Raw genomic sequence first — 12,842 nt, 5'->3', positions numbered from 1 at the left:
CGAAAAGTTGCACGCGAATAAAGCAGGGGCACAAAGCGAGAGGCAGACTTTTTTGTTGCATATTTCGCGGCGCATAAATATTTTATGCATGCAGGCAACAAAAGCGTCATCAAAACACACAATGGCCAAAAGAAGACTTAGCCAGCAGTTTTGTCTGCCTCGCAGTTTGTTTGCATTCGTGTATTTGTGTGTGTGTGGGTGTGTGTGTGTGTTTCGGGCGCATTTGCACCTCTACAATAAGCAAAAGTTTTGGGCCAATTTATAATGCCAGCTCCGTTTTGGCATTGTCGCCTCGCAGCGCGTCCGCCTGATTGAGCGGGCTTTTAAAAGTTTTGGTTCAATAGTCACAACAAAAGTTTAATGACAGTTTAAGTTGTTTGATAGCAACCGTCGCCCCAAGTAATGCAGAATTTTAAATGGTAAACAAGCTGCGAAGTGCCTGCTTAATATTACTTTCTGTAGCCGCGTTCTGGCAAACGCAATCGCAAAACAAATTATTGTTTATAAACTGCTCTGCAGGTCAATATAAATACATGATATATAAATAAGTTACTCAGCAAATAGAATAGAAAAGCTACATATTGCTTTGTGATTGTGTAAAATGTTTATAAAAATACGCACAGTTCCATTTGGATTGTTTAGAAATAAGTATATACATAAGAACAGCTACATATCGCTTAAGGAATGTCTAACGAGAAAGTAGGGATATTCTTGAAGATTTCATTTAATTTGCAGACATTTGTGGGAATATTGAAGATCATTTACGAGTTGGATGTTAAGCAAATATTTTGGAAAACAGAATATTTTACCTAACTACTCTTCGACCAAACTTTTGTAAGGCAAGTATATGATATATAAATCTATAAATAGTGATACAGTACGACATCCGTACTGTAACAGACAGACAAACCTAAGCAAAGTGCCTCGTCAATAGAGTTAAAACTGAGAGAATAGTTCTTAAAGAAACAGACAGGCGGACGTATAGAAAAATGTATTTAGAAAATGAATTACAAATCCAAATAAACGCATGCCCATATCTTAGGAAGAACTCGCTTCACAAAAAACAAGTAAAACAAAAATACATTCTGGCTTAGCTACTTTCTCAAGTTTTCATTGCTTGGCAATCAATTTAGCTACAAAATTCTAAACAGCGCATTTTGAAGTGCGCCTGTGATAAATGCATTATTTGCTCGTAAAAGCAGGGCCAATGCAATTTTAGTTTAGATTCGGTAACCAAAATGTTTATAGTTGGGTCACGCAGCGTTTTATGATCATTGCGAATGCCATAAATAAATACACACGCACACTCACACGGAGGCCCAATGTAAAACTTTTAACGTTTTTGTAATCACATCAGACCGAGAGAAGCGGGCGAAATGCGTTGCATACTTTTCGGCTGATGTTGATGCTGATTTATTGCAACAACAAAGTTTATCATGCATATTTTATGCGTGTAAATGTTGCCGTCATAAAATGTCTTAAAGGCTGAGCCGCACACTCAACACACACACACCCACACACACACACACACAAACACACATTTGCCCTCCATTTGGCCGCCGACTGACGCATGTGCGTGGTCGAAAGCCTGGCCGGCTTTTTATGCGTACGAGTTGTAATGGCGGCCAATAAAGCAGCCATTCAATGCAGCAAATTGGCATTTTATTAGCGCTACATGCGCCGCACTCCTTTGCCACTGTCCCCCACACCCACAGCCCTCTCCCCACCCTTTCCCTAAACACGCGCACTAATTTGCGCGCCCTACGCGTATGTCATAATAAAAAGCGAGCATTGAAAACTTTTAACAAACGACAAAATTCGAGTCAAAGGCACCCATATAACCAATACGACTCGACACGAATCGACACGACACTCCGCATCGATCGATATATATTTAGCCAAAAGGATGTCGTTCCAAAGTTGTATTCGTCCCGGCTGGGTTTGGGCAACGTTTTGAGGTCGTCGCGTCCGCGTCCGCGTCCGTGTCCGCGTTTGCGACTGCTTCGCATCTAAGGCATAACTCAAAGTTTACTCAAGTTACTTGCGCCCAACGACAAGACACAAAACTTTGTACTTTACATCATTAAAAAGTTTCATTCTTTCTTTGCGTTTTCTCAACGGTTTCTGCTTTGCTTTTTCTCTTTTCTTTATTTTTTTTATTTTTTTCTTGTGCAGTCTCAGCTCCTTTCTATAGCTGGCAACTTTCAATCTAAGTACATCTATAGACTGGGTTAAGCACCGACTGTGACTTTGCCTGGCAGCAGCAGCTTAGCAATTGACAGTTCGCCATCAATCCGGATCCACGACGACTCCTGGGCTCAAGAATTGCTTAATTTGTGCATTTTGTAGCAATTAGAAGAAAAGTCTGCCAGAGATAACTCCCTAAACTTTTTCACAATAGATTCAACGGCTTATATAATTAATGTGAAAACAGAAAGTTCATCAAGTCTCAGGTGGGTGCCAACTTCTGTTTCTTTGATCATTTTCCAAACATTTCTGTGCATGAAATTTTAATAAATTCTCTTGCACTTAGATATTGAGAAGCGCTTAATAAAGTTCAAAAATCCTTGCTCTTATTTTGAGTGGAATGTTTGGCAGTTAAGCCAAAGAAATTAGGACATTTTTGTGGTAGATTTGTCTTGTATTCAGACAGACAGACGGATATGGCTGGATCGAATCGGGTATTGATGTTGACCAATAATAGTATTGTAATAGTATGATTTTCTTCGTTGATTTAACTTATGTTCGGGTTGCCTTTTTATTTTTAACAACACGTCTTCTTACTGCTAGTACTGTAGAGAGACTGCCTTCCACTTCTTCTCTGCAGCCGCTTTTCTTTATCGATATTTACTTATCGTACTGTTATAATTAACATAGATAGTGACACTATAATACCCTGGCTAGGGTTACCAATGATGCTCTTATCCTATTACAACTCGGCCATCCTGACAAAGAGAGCTCCCGATCTCTGTCTTTTATATGTGTATCTATCTTTATAACTAATGCTTATTGCCTATTTTCGCATCCAATGCTTAAAGTTTTGGCTATTCCAGATACCAACGTACGGGTTGCGAGATAATTGAAAGCCTTCTACATCCTTTAACAAGTATCTATCATTTTTTAAAATCTTTTCTATACTATAAGGCCCTTTATATCTTGGTATTAACTTTTTTGAAACTCCTGGTGTGCTATCAAAATTTTTTACCATGACATAGTCACCTATTTTATATTCTACTGATACTTTCTTCTTTTTATTAATCCGCTCTTCATTTCTGATTTGAGCTTCTTTTTGATATATTTCTCCACTCTTTCTTATATTTTCTAAATTTCTTTTATCACACGTGTTCACCTGTGTAAACTCTTCTAATTTTTCTTTTAATTCATCAACAACTTTTCCTTTCTGTTGTAATCCGAATAACATTTCGCTTGGAAATTTCTTTATGCTTTTGTGTTGTGTGTTGTTTATTGCATATTCAACATTTTCTATAATAACATCCCAATGTAAACCATTTTCTGGCTCCGCCATTTTTGCCATCATCGGACCCAAGTCCCTATTCAACCTTTCCACCTGACCATTTGCTTGCGGACAACCCGTTGCTATTTTAATATGCGTTACTCCCTCATTTTTTAAAAATTCATCAAACTCTTTTGCAGTAAAACAACTCCCTCTGTCCGATACAATGAACTTAGGTCTACTATACGCTCTGAAATAATCTTTTAATGCCTTAATCGCTTCTTTCGTACTTGTTGTCTTTGCTGTATATAGTCTAACAAATTTTGAAAATCCGTCAACCACCGCCAATATATATTTATTAGCCCTTCCTGCATTAATTGGTCCATAATGGTCTATATGGATCATCTCCCACGGTTTGTTTCCTTTCGGTATGCTATGTAATAGTCCTTCACTCTTACCCGTCTTGGGGGCGAAGGCAATGCATTTTAAACAATTCCCTATATGCTTTATTGCTTTTTCCTTAATATATGGGAACCAGTAACTCTTTCCAATGGCATCGATCATCTTATCTCTCCCAGCATGTCCCAACTCATCATGATATTTGTAAAGTACATGTTCTTCCATATCCTTTGGTACATAAAAAACTAATCTGCCATCATTTGTTTTTCTGTAAATGACCCCATTTCTCATTTCGAATAGCTTGTGCTCTTCTTTTTCTAACATCTTTCTAATATCTACCAGTTTGTCATCTTTGCTTTGGCAAATAACTAAATTGTCCTCAAAACTATTGGATTCAATAACTAAAATGTCCTCATAACATCTGCTTAACGCATCCACATGTTGCATTTGCTTGCCCGATCTATGCACTAACTCAAAATCGTAATTTTGTAGTTCTAACGCCCATCTAGCAATTCTCGGATTTAAATCTATTTTGTTAAGCGTTAAAGTTAAAGAGTTGCAATCTGTCATTATTTTAAATCGTTTTCCCTGTAGATATATACGAAATCTGCGTAATGCGTAAATGATGGCTAGCGTTTCTAACTCAAAACTATGATATTTAGACTCTACTTCGGTTGTTCTTTTAGAAAAATAAAAAATCGGGTGTAATTTCCTATCTTCTTTTTTTTGAAATAAAACAGCCCCAAATCCCACTGCGCTGGCATCACAATGTAGTTCTATTTCTTCTTTGTAATTATATATTGATAGTACTGGCGCCTCTAACAATTTATCTTTTAACATATTAAAACACTTAAACTCCTCTTCTCCAAACTTGAATTTCTTATCTTTTTTCAATAAATCATATAAGGGTTTAGCTAATATAGAAAAGTTTAAAATGAACCTCCTGAAGTAGGAGCATAACCCTAGGAAACTTTGTACTCCCTGAATTTTGTTTGGTATTGGAAAGGATTTAACCGCTTCTAACCCTTTTTCATCAGCCCTAACGCCTTTACTATCCACCACAAATCCTAAATATTTAACGCTGCTTTTAAAAAATTCACACTTATCTAATTTCAACTCTAATTTGTTTTGCACCAGTCTTATAAACACTTCCTTTAAGGTCTCCATGTGTTCCTTTATGTTTGTACTTGCTATCATAATATCATCCATGTAAACAATTACCTTATTATCTTTTATCATATCACAAAATATGTTATTAACAAATCTTTGAAATACATGTGGCGCAGTTTTTAAACCCATGGGCATCCTAAGAAATTCATATTGTCCTAAAGGGGTAACAAATGAAGTGTATTTAATAGATTGCTCATTAACAAAAACATGAAAATACCCGTTTTTTAGATCCAACTTTGAAAATACTGTTTTTCCGCATAGTCTGTCTAATAAATCGTCGATCAATGGTAGCGGGTAGTTGTCTCTACATATAATTTTGTTCAGTCTTCTAAAATCAATACATAACCTCATGTCTCCAGTTTTTTTCTTCACTAGTACTATAGGTGATGCATACTCTGAACAACTTGGCCTAATGATTCCATCTTTTAAATAGTCGTCTAATAATTCTTGCAACTTTTCTTTTTCCATATAAGATAACCGCCTAGGTGTACAATTAAATACTTTGTCGTTTTCTAATCTTATGCTTAACTCATGTCTTAATTTTGGCTGATTTGGCCTTTTCGCTTTTACATAAGTATTTTCAAATAAATTTTCAAATTCACACTTTGTGCTGTAATCAATATCTTCACTTAAAATATATATATTTTCTCTTTTGTTAGAATCTTCCCAACTTATTGTTAAGATATCCTTCTCAAAATTCTCTTCTAACACTCCCATGATTTCGCTATTCACTGGCGCTTCATTAACATGATTATTAATTTTAACTGCACTGTTTCCTATATCTTCTATAATCACTTTTTCAATCCCGGTTTGATTATAGATAATTTCATCACTAACAACTTCTTCACTATCAGGTTCGAGCTTAAGCTCTCCATAACTAACTATCTCATCACTAACAGTTTCGATCCCAATCACTTCATTTCTAACTATTTCACCACTAATTATTTTATTTCTAACTATCTCATCACTACCAACTTTATCACCAAGCGTTTCCGGACTAACAATTTTCTCACTAACTAATTCATCACTAACAGTTTCATTACTGACTATTTCCTTATTAACGATTTTATCATTTAACAATATAGTTTCATTTTGCTCGTGTTTGATATCTTCATCGTCCACTTTTTTTTGTTTTTCTTTGTAGCTTGTAGCTATGATATCATTTTTACCATTATTCTGGTGATCAACTTTATGCCCGTTCACAATTTTTAATGTTCTTAAATCAATATTTAAACCAAAAGAATCCATAAAATCTCTACCAAGCACAGCGTCATACCTCATAGACTCATTTGCCACAATTATAACATTAAAATAAACATTTATTAACTTTTTCTTCATAAAACATAAAATTTTTCCAAAATTTTTCAATTTACTTTCATTTAAACCTACATACGAATTTGCATCTGGCATACGCTTTACTTTTAATGGCACAAACTTTTCCTTTAAAAATGAAATAGGGCTGCCAGAGTCTATAAGGCATTCTGCAATTATTGATTTGTTAAATGAGTTACTAAAATGAATTCTTAAGTATCTTACATATTTGTTTTCCATATCATACTTTTTATTTGGACATCCTGCTATTAAATGATCCTTTGAGCCGCACGCATAGCAAGATCCTGCCTCCCGTTTGGGCTTTAAACAATCTTTGGCCCAATGGCCCTTAACATTGCAATTGTAGCAACGTTGTTGTTTGTCCGCCTGTGCTTCCTGTGCAGTTTGTTTCACTACATGGTTTCGTACCCGTTTAATTGGCAACTTTATAGCTGCAAACGCACGTAAAATTTGAGCCGGATTGGTAAAGCAATGCATACTAGCTTGAGTGCGCAAGTTTTCGCAAGGTATGCCTCGAATAATACCCTCCATTAACTCCTCTACATCAATGTTGATGTCCTGTGCCAATATGCTTTTTTCGCTAAAATATGTGGCGAACACCTCATCTGGTTTCCAAACCCGATCCTCGAACTTCTGTCGTAGTTCCGACTTCGAAAATCCTCCCCCGAAGGCCAAAACCAATTGATTTAGCATCTCGTCAATCGGAGCAATGATGCGCATAGGGTCTGCATGCAACCACTTCAAAGCACCGCCTTTCAATTTGCTTATACAAAGCAAGTGCTGTTGCATATCATTTAGTCTGTAGATCTTGGCCACATTGAAGAATTGCATTACCCATTTACGCACCTCACTTTCTCCAGTAAATTCTAATAAAATTTCCTTGGCTAACATCATCGCTCCAGTTTGGATGCAATTATTTAAGTTGCCTCCGACAGCGTTGCCACTTTCGTCGATCCTTCCAGCTGCCCCAGCGTTGCCCGCTGCACCAGCGTGATCAGCTGCACCAGCGTTGCCATCCGTTCCAGTGTAATCAGCTGCACCAGCGTTGCCATCCGTCGACCGTGGTCTTTCTTCAGTGTGACCATCCTCTAGCTGCAATAAATCGCCGACTTCACTTTCTTGCTCTCCCCCGTCGCTCCCGCCGATGTGCGAGTTGCGGTTCACCGTTACTTGAAATTCTTCTAGGAATTTTCGAGACGCTTCAATTTCGAGACGCATCAATTTCAGCATCTCGGCGCCATTTGCTATTTCGTCACGCTGTTGTTGCATTATGTTTTGCAACTCATTTTGAGCCTCAATTGTCTGTTCCTTGTTACGTTGAACTTCAAGTTCCTTTGCAGCATCGTCTCGGATGTCCACTGGTACCTTATTTAATCTCGCCATCAGCTCAGTTTTGGTACCCTCTGTTGGCAAATTTAGTAATGCCAACCAACTTTTCAATGTCGCTATTGACACGTCATTTATATTTATATTTTCCATTTTGTTGTGTTTTTTTTTTTTTCTGAGTCAATCCCACTTCTGATATTGTAATAGTATGATTTTCTTCGTTGATTTAACTTATGTTCGGGTTGCCTTTTTATTTTTAACAACACGTCTTCTTACTGCTAGTACTGTAGAGAGACTGCCTTCCACTTCTTCTCTGCAGCCGCTTTTCTTTATCGATATTTACTTATCGTACTGTTATAATTAACATAGATAGTGACACTATAATACCCTGGCTAGGGTTACCAATGATGCTCTTATCCTATTACAGTATATATACTTTATATGTTTCGAGATGCTTCCTGCCTATTACATACATTGCAATGCTTAATGCACTGACTCTTAGAAATAAATAACAATTAAGAATAGCAAGGCATAGACCTTATAAGTAAATGGCTAACAAGACATTGATGTCAGTCTGAACTGAGCCTAAATGATTTCAGCAATTATTAGCTTTTTTATTAAAAAAAAAACTAAAAATATTGATACGCATGTATAGATTAATAAACTCTATTGCTCTTAGCAAGTCGACTTGTCTCGTCTGCAAGGAGAAAAGCTAGCTACCCTTTTGAATGAAGTCTCGCTTTCTAGCGCAGGATGTGTAAGATTTTAGCTGGACCATAAAAATGAAAGTTATTTAATCATTAAAATTAGCTAGATATAAGTATTAATTGTATTCATCTTTATAACAAAACCCATCCATTTTCACCTCACAAAAAGGATAATTTTAGCATACTCAAATCTCTCAACTCTCGCCCAACTACTGCCATCAGCTGATTGCCAGACTGCTTCAAGTTTCTTATTGGGCTATATATATATAATTGATTTAAAAATAAATATGCCACAGTCTAAATAAGTCACAACACAAAACGAGCAACAAAAGCAGTTGCTGCAGTTGCCAAAAGCAACAAAAAAAGGGATACAATATTGTAGCATACTTTTAGGTGACGCCGTCATCGTGTTAAAATCGTGTAATAAACGTGCGCATAATAGAAAAATCCCAGCAAGCAGGCTGAGGGATGAGGCTGACACACACACACACACACATATATATATAAAAAGCAACCGGCACAAATAAATAGTAGAAATGCTCCACTTGCTCAGCGCCTCGTTCTGGTTGGTTATCCAGCCGGCGCCGGCTGCTCGTCCTGCTGTCGTCCCGCTGCCGTCCCGCCGCTGCACCCAGCTGGTGGTGGTGGTGCCTGCAGTGCCCATGCGCATGGAAAATAGTTACACAAACTTGCAGCAAATACGAAGGGAAGGCTTACAGCAGCAGAAAAAAAAAAATAAAAAAAGAAAAAGAATAAAATGTAGAAACTGCAAGCCGATTGCCGGCCGACGAGGACGACGAGCATAAGAAGGAGTAGGAGGAGGCAGTGAATGAATTGTGCATTGTCCAGCGGCAGCTGTGCGCTGCGATTTGCATGCAACTAGCTACTAGCTGCTTGCCACATGTGACTCGTGTGTTGGCTGCCCCGGCTTGTGGCAGTTATTAAGCGAAATGCATTTTTTTTTTTTTGCTTCCTTTCATTTCTAGCTAGCTGAATTATATAGTGCCCCGGTGCTGCGGCACGCAACGCTGGGCACAAGTCGGCGTATTAGTGACGATTTAGCGCTAGTTCTGGGCGAGACGAACACATGGGGTGGTGGGCGGTGCGAGGGGGGGACAGGAGTGTGGCGTCGATTGCAAAGGCGACAGTGCGTGTGCGTGTGCGTGTAGCGTTAAATTAAAGCAGTTGATGCTTTTGCAGCGAGTGCAACAATGCACACAATGGCCGAGGTAAACAATATGAGAATCGCAGAGAAGGCATGCGTTAAGAGCTTGGTATGAGGCGTTGGCAAATTGAATACAAGGGGCGAAAATAAAAATGCAAGAACTGTGTGTGGCAATCAGGGTGGAGAAATTGTTTTAGCCCGAATGAAAAAAATGTGCGCATAGGGAGAAATATTTATGTGCCTTTTTTTAGAGCTTGAAATAAATGCTACCTATATAGGTGTTATTTTTACAGTTTGAATTGTGTGCTACATTTTTTTAGTATTAATTTAAATCAAATATATTTATGTTTAAGGCTTAAAAGGGATTAAATATGTGCTCAAGGCGAGTTGTGAAATATATGTGTGTTGTGATTAGATGCTACACAAGGGTAGGGTATAAATATGCCATGATATGTGCAACGCATAAAGGGAGACATATCCGACCTTACCAAGTACATATATTGTAGATCAACATCAACAGTCTAGTCTATATACTCAGTCTGTCAATATTTCTATGCGAACTAGTCTCTCAGTTTTCAAACTATCTATTTAGTTTCTTGTTTGCCAAGATATCAGTGTCAATCTCGTCATCCACTTGCAATATCTATAAACGCATGGAAGTATCAGATTTGCTTTGCTATATACCCGCAAGCTAATAACTGCACGTAATCGAAATGCTTATATGCAAAAGTCGACCGACAAGTTCCTCTCGATATCTGCCACAAATTGCATATCTAAACAGGTCCCACGCCAATGAAATCTGAAAAGGAAACCTGAAATAACTCAGAAATATTGCTAAGCTACAGCTAGATGCCCCCAAGTTCGCTTCAGCTCCCAACCTCGTGCCGCTTCCTCCTGCCGCGGCAGTTGCAAGAACTTCAGCTACATTAGACGCCGCCACTTCAATGCGCATTCGAGTATTTGAGTTGCATTTTTTCTATTTTCGGTGCAAAAATACAAAAGCACGAAACGGATTCATGGCCCCCCCCCCAAACCCATGTGCCCCACAGTAGCTGCCTTTCAGCATATGCTTTCTATTTTCAATAGACGTCGTCGTCAGTTGCCAGTCGCTATTGTTGTTGTTGTTGTTGTTGTTGTTGTTGGAGTTGCTGTTATGTTGCTGTTGCTCGCCGACAAACAATAAAAATGATGCGTTGTATTGCGCGCTGGTGCTGTCCACACCAAACGACCCCTCCCAACGTGGGCATGTGCCGGGGCACGGCCAGCAGGCAGTTCGCATATGTTGCAAGTTGCAACATTCGACGTCCCTCTGTGGCATGGTCCGACGCATGTCGTTGCCCTGGCCGCCCAAATCGCCCATTGATATTGATGAAAACGACGTCCAGTTACAGTTCGTTGGCTTTTGCCGCATTTTTCAAGAGAAAAACTACCAAAGAGCAGCAGCTGCTGAGACTGGAAATGGAAACTGCGATAGAGATGGGGATAGCGATGGGTATAGGGATGTAGATAGGGATGGAGATACTGGGAACTGATGCTGAAATTTGCCAACTGTCGGGCAGGTGGGTGGCGCTGGTGCGATATGCAAATGTCATATATTTTGTCAAAGCATAAAGATGATGTCGAAGGAGTATATAAAAAATACATGACGCATGTATCTTGCAGATGCACATGCAGTTGCAAATGCAGATACAGATACAGATACGCTTAGACATTGACATAGAGAAATGCATATGCATCATTTATGGCAGTGGCAAGATATACGAAAGATTGCGTGCTCAAAGAATGAACAAGATTTAGGCAGATTTACATTCACAAGCCGAATCGATGAAATGTTCTCATAACTCTCATAACTTGAAATTTGCAACGGCATAAGAAATTCACAAAAATTGTTTATTAGAGCAAATGTGCGGAAATAAAAGGTTTTCAATAAGAATCGAGGACTAAAAGTAGAATTCAAATAGAGTGCCAGAAGTTGCGAATAAAAGATAAATATTGGAGATGAGAAGTTGAAGTTCTTAAGATAATTCAAGCACTTAAAGCTTATATTATTGATGTTATCACTAGCAAAGATTAAAGCATGAATATAAATACATTTTAAAGCTGACATTTTCTCGCTTTTGCCTTTTTTTTTTTGGTAACCCCAATCGAATTAACTCCCTGCCTCAGGTTGAATTAATAGAACTTGAAGCACTTCAAAGCCAAAACAAGCTAACGACATTATCAACAAGCCAAGCACACTACCAAGTGGCAAGTGGCAAGTGGGAGGTGGGTTGTGGAAGCATTCGCTGAAATAGTGTTCGAGCAGAACAGAACATTTCAGTACCTAATAAGTCTCAATTAAATGTACATAAAGTATAACACCTTGTAGCATTTGCATGCGACCCAAACAGTTCATGTCAAAAACCAAACGCGAGCCACCCTAATGGAAAATAATGTTCGAGCACTATGCGAGCCTCTTTGCCACAACAACAACTAAACTTTTGACACGCAAGCCTTTAAAAAGGTAATGCCAACAACAACAACAAGAAAAAAATAACAATAGCGCAGTTTTTGTTAAGTGTCAGAACAGCAACAACAACAACAACAACAACAATACAAATATTGGCGCCACCTGCACTTACTCCGCAGCAGGGCGAGGGAGTGCGAGAGAGAGAGGGAGAGAGAGCAAGTGTTAGAGTGAGACGCGTAGATAACGTCTGTCAGTCTGACATTGTCAATTGGTATTTACCTTCGTTTGTTTGACGCCTTTTTCTTAGTTTTTGTGTTCTCTCTCTCTCTCTCTCTCTTCCCTCTGCATTTCAATTAAATGCTTTTCGGGTTTTTGCCCTTACCTCAGCCAACCCCACGGCCAGCAACAAATATGTACACACACCGCCCCCACCCCACCCTCGCTCAACCCACTTTTCTTTGCATGCGTGCGTTTCGAGTGCTTTTGCTGTTGCTTTCTGGCTGCTTCCTGTCGTAAATAAAATGAATTTCGCTTTTGGCAACCCCAGCAACAACGTCAACCTCAACATGAAGAACTCCCCACAGCCGCACAGCACCTCTCTCTCTCTCACACACACACACACACACTCACACACACATATTACTTTGGCAACCTTAATGAATACGACATTATTTTTTATGAGCTGTCAAACACTATTTTCCATACACTTCGTTGTTGTCGCACTCATCGTGTCCTCGTCTCAGCTCTCGAAGCTGTTCAAGCTTCCTTTTGCCATTTTATTTATCGCCCCTGTGCGTCGTGTGCGTGTGTGTGTGCGTGTGTGCGTGTGTGTGTGAGTGC

General features: G+C 38.8%; 2 protein-coding genes across 16 annotated transcripts in view; both read right to left on the bottom strand.

Moving 5' to 3' along the window:
• Positions 1-12,842, bottom strand: part of LOC6623466 (CUGBP Elav-like family member 4) — a 322,828-nt gene that overhangs the window by 138,386 nt on the left and 171,600 nt on the right. The window lies entirely within an intron of this gene.
• On the bottom strand, positions 2,734-8,104 carry LOC138911072 (uncharacterized). Of its 2 annotated transcripts, none has more exons than XM_070208149.1 (2): positions 6,582-8,104; positions 2,734-6,504 (listed from the first exon to the last, which is right to left on the bottom strand). In XM_070208149.1, the coding sequence occupies exons 1-2, from the start codon at positions 7,832-7,834 to the stop codon at positions 6,399-6,401; spliced, it is 1,359 nt and encodes a 452-aa protein (XP_070064250.1). In that variant the 5' UTR covers positions 7,835-8,104; the 3' UTR covers positions 2,734-6,398. The 2 variants fall into 2 exon arrangements, with proteins under 2 accessions (XP_070064250.1, XP_070064251.1); XM_070208150.1 differs by having other exon boundaries at positions 6,560-8,102.

The sequence above is a fragment of the Drosophila virilis genome, chromosome 3 (genome assembly GCF_030788295.1).
Source record: "Drosophila virilis strain 15010-1051.87 chromosome 3, Dvir_AGI_RSII-ME, whole genome shotgun sequence".
Classification (NCBI taxonomy): domain Eukaryota; kingdom Metazoa; phylum Arthropoda; class Insecta; order Diptera; family Drosophilidae; genus Drosophila; species Drosophila virilis.
This window is presented reverse-complemented; position numbering and strand designations above follow the sequence as displayed.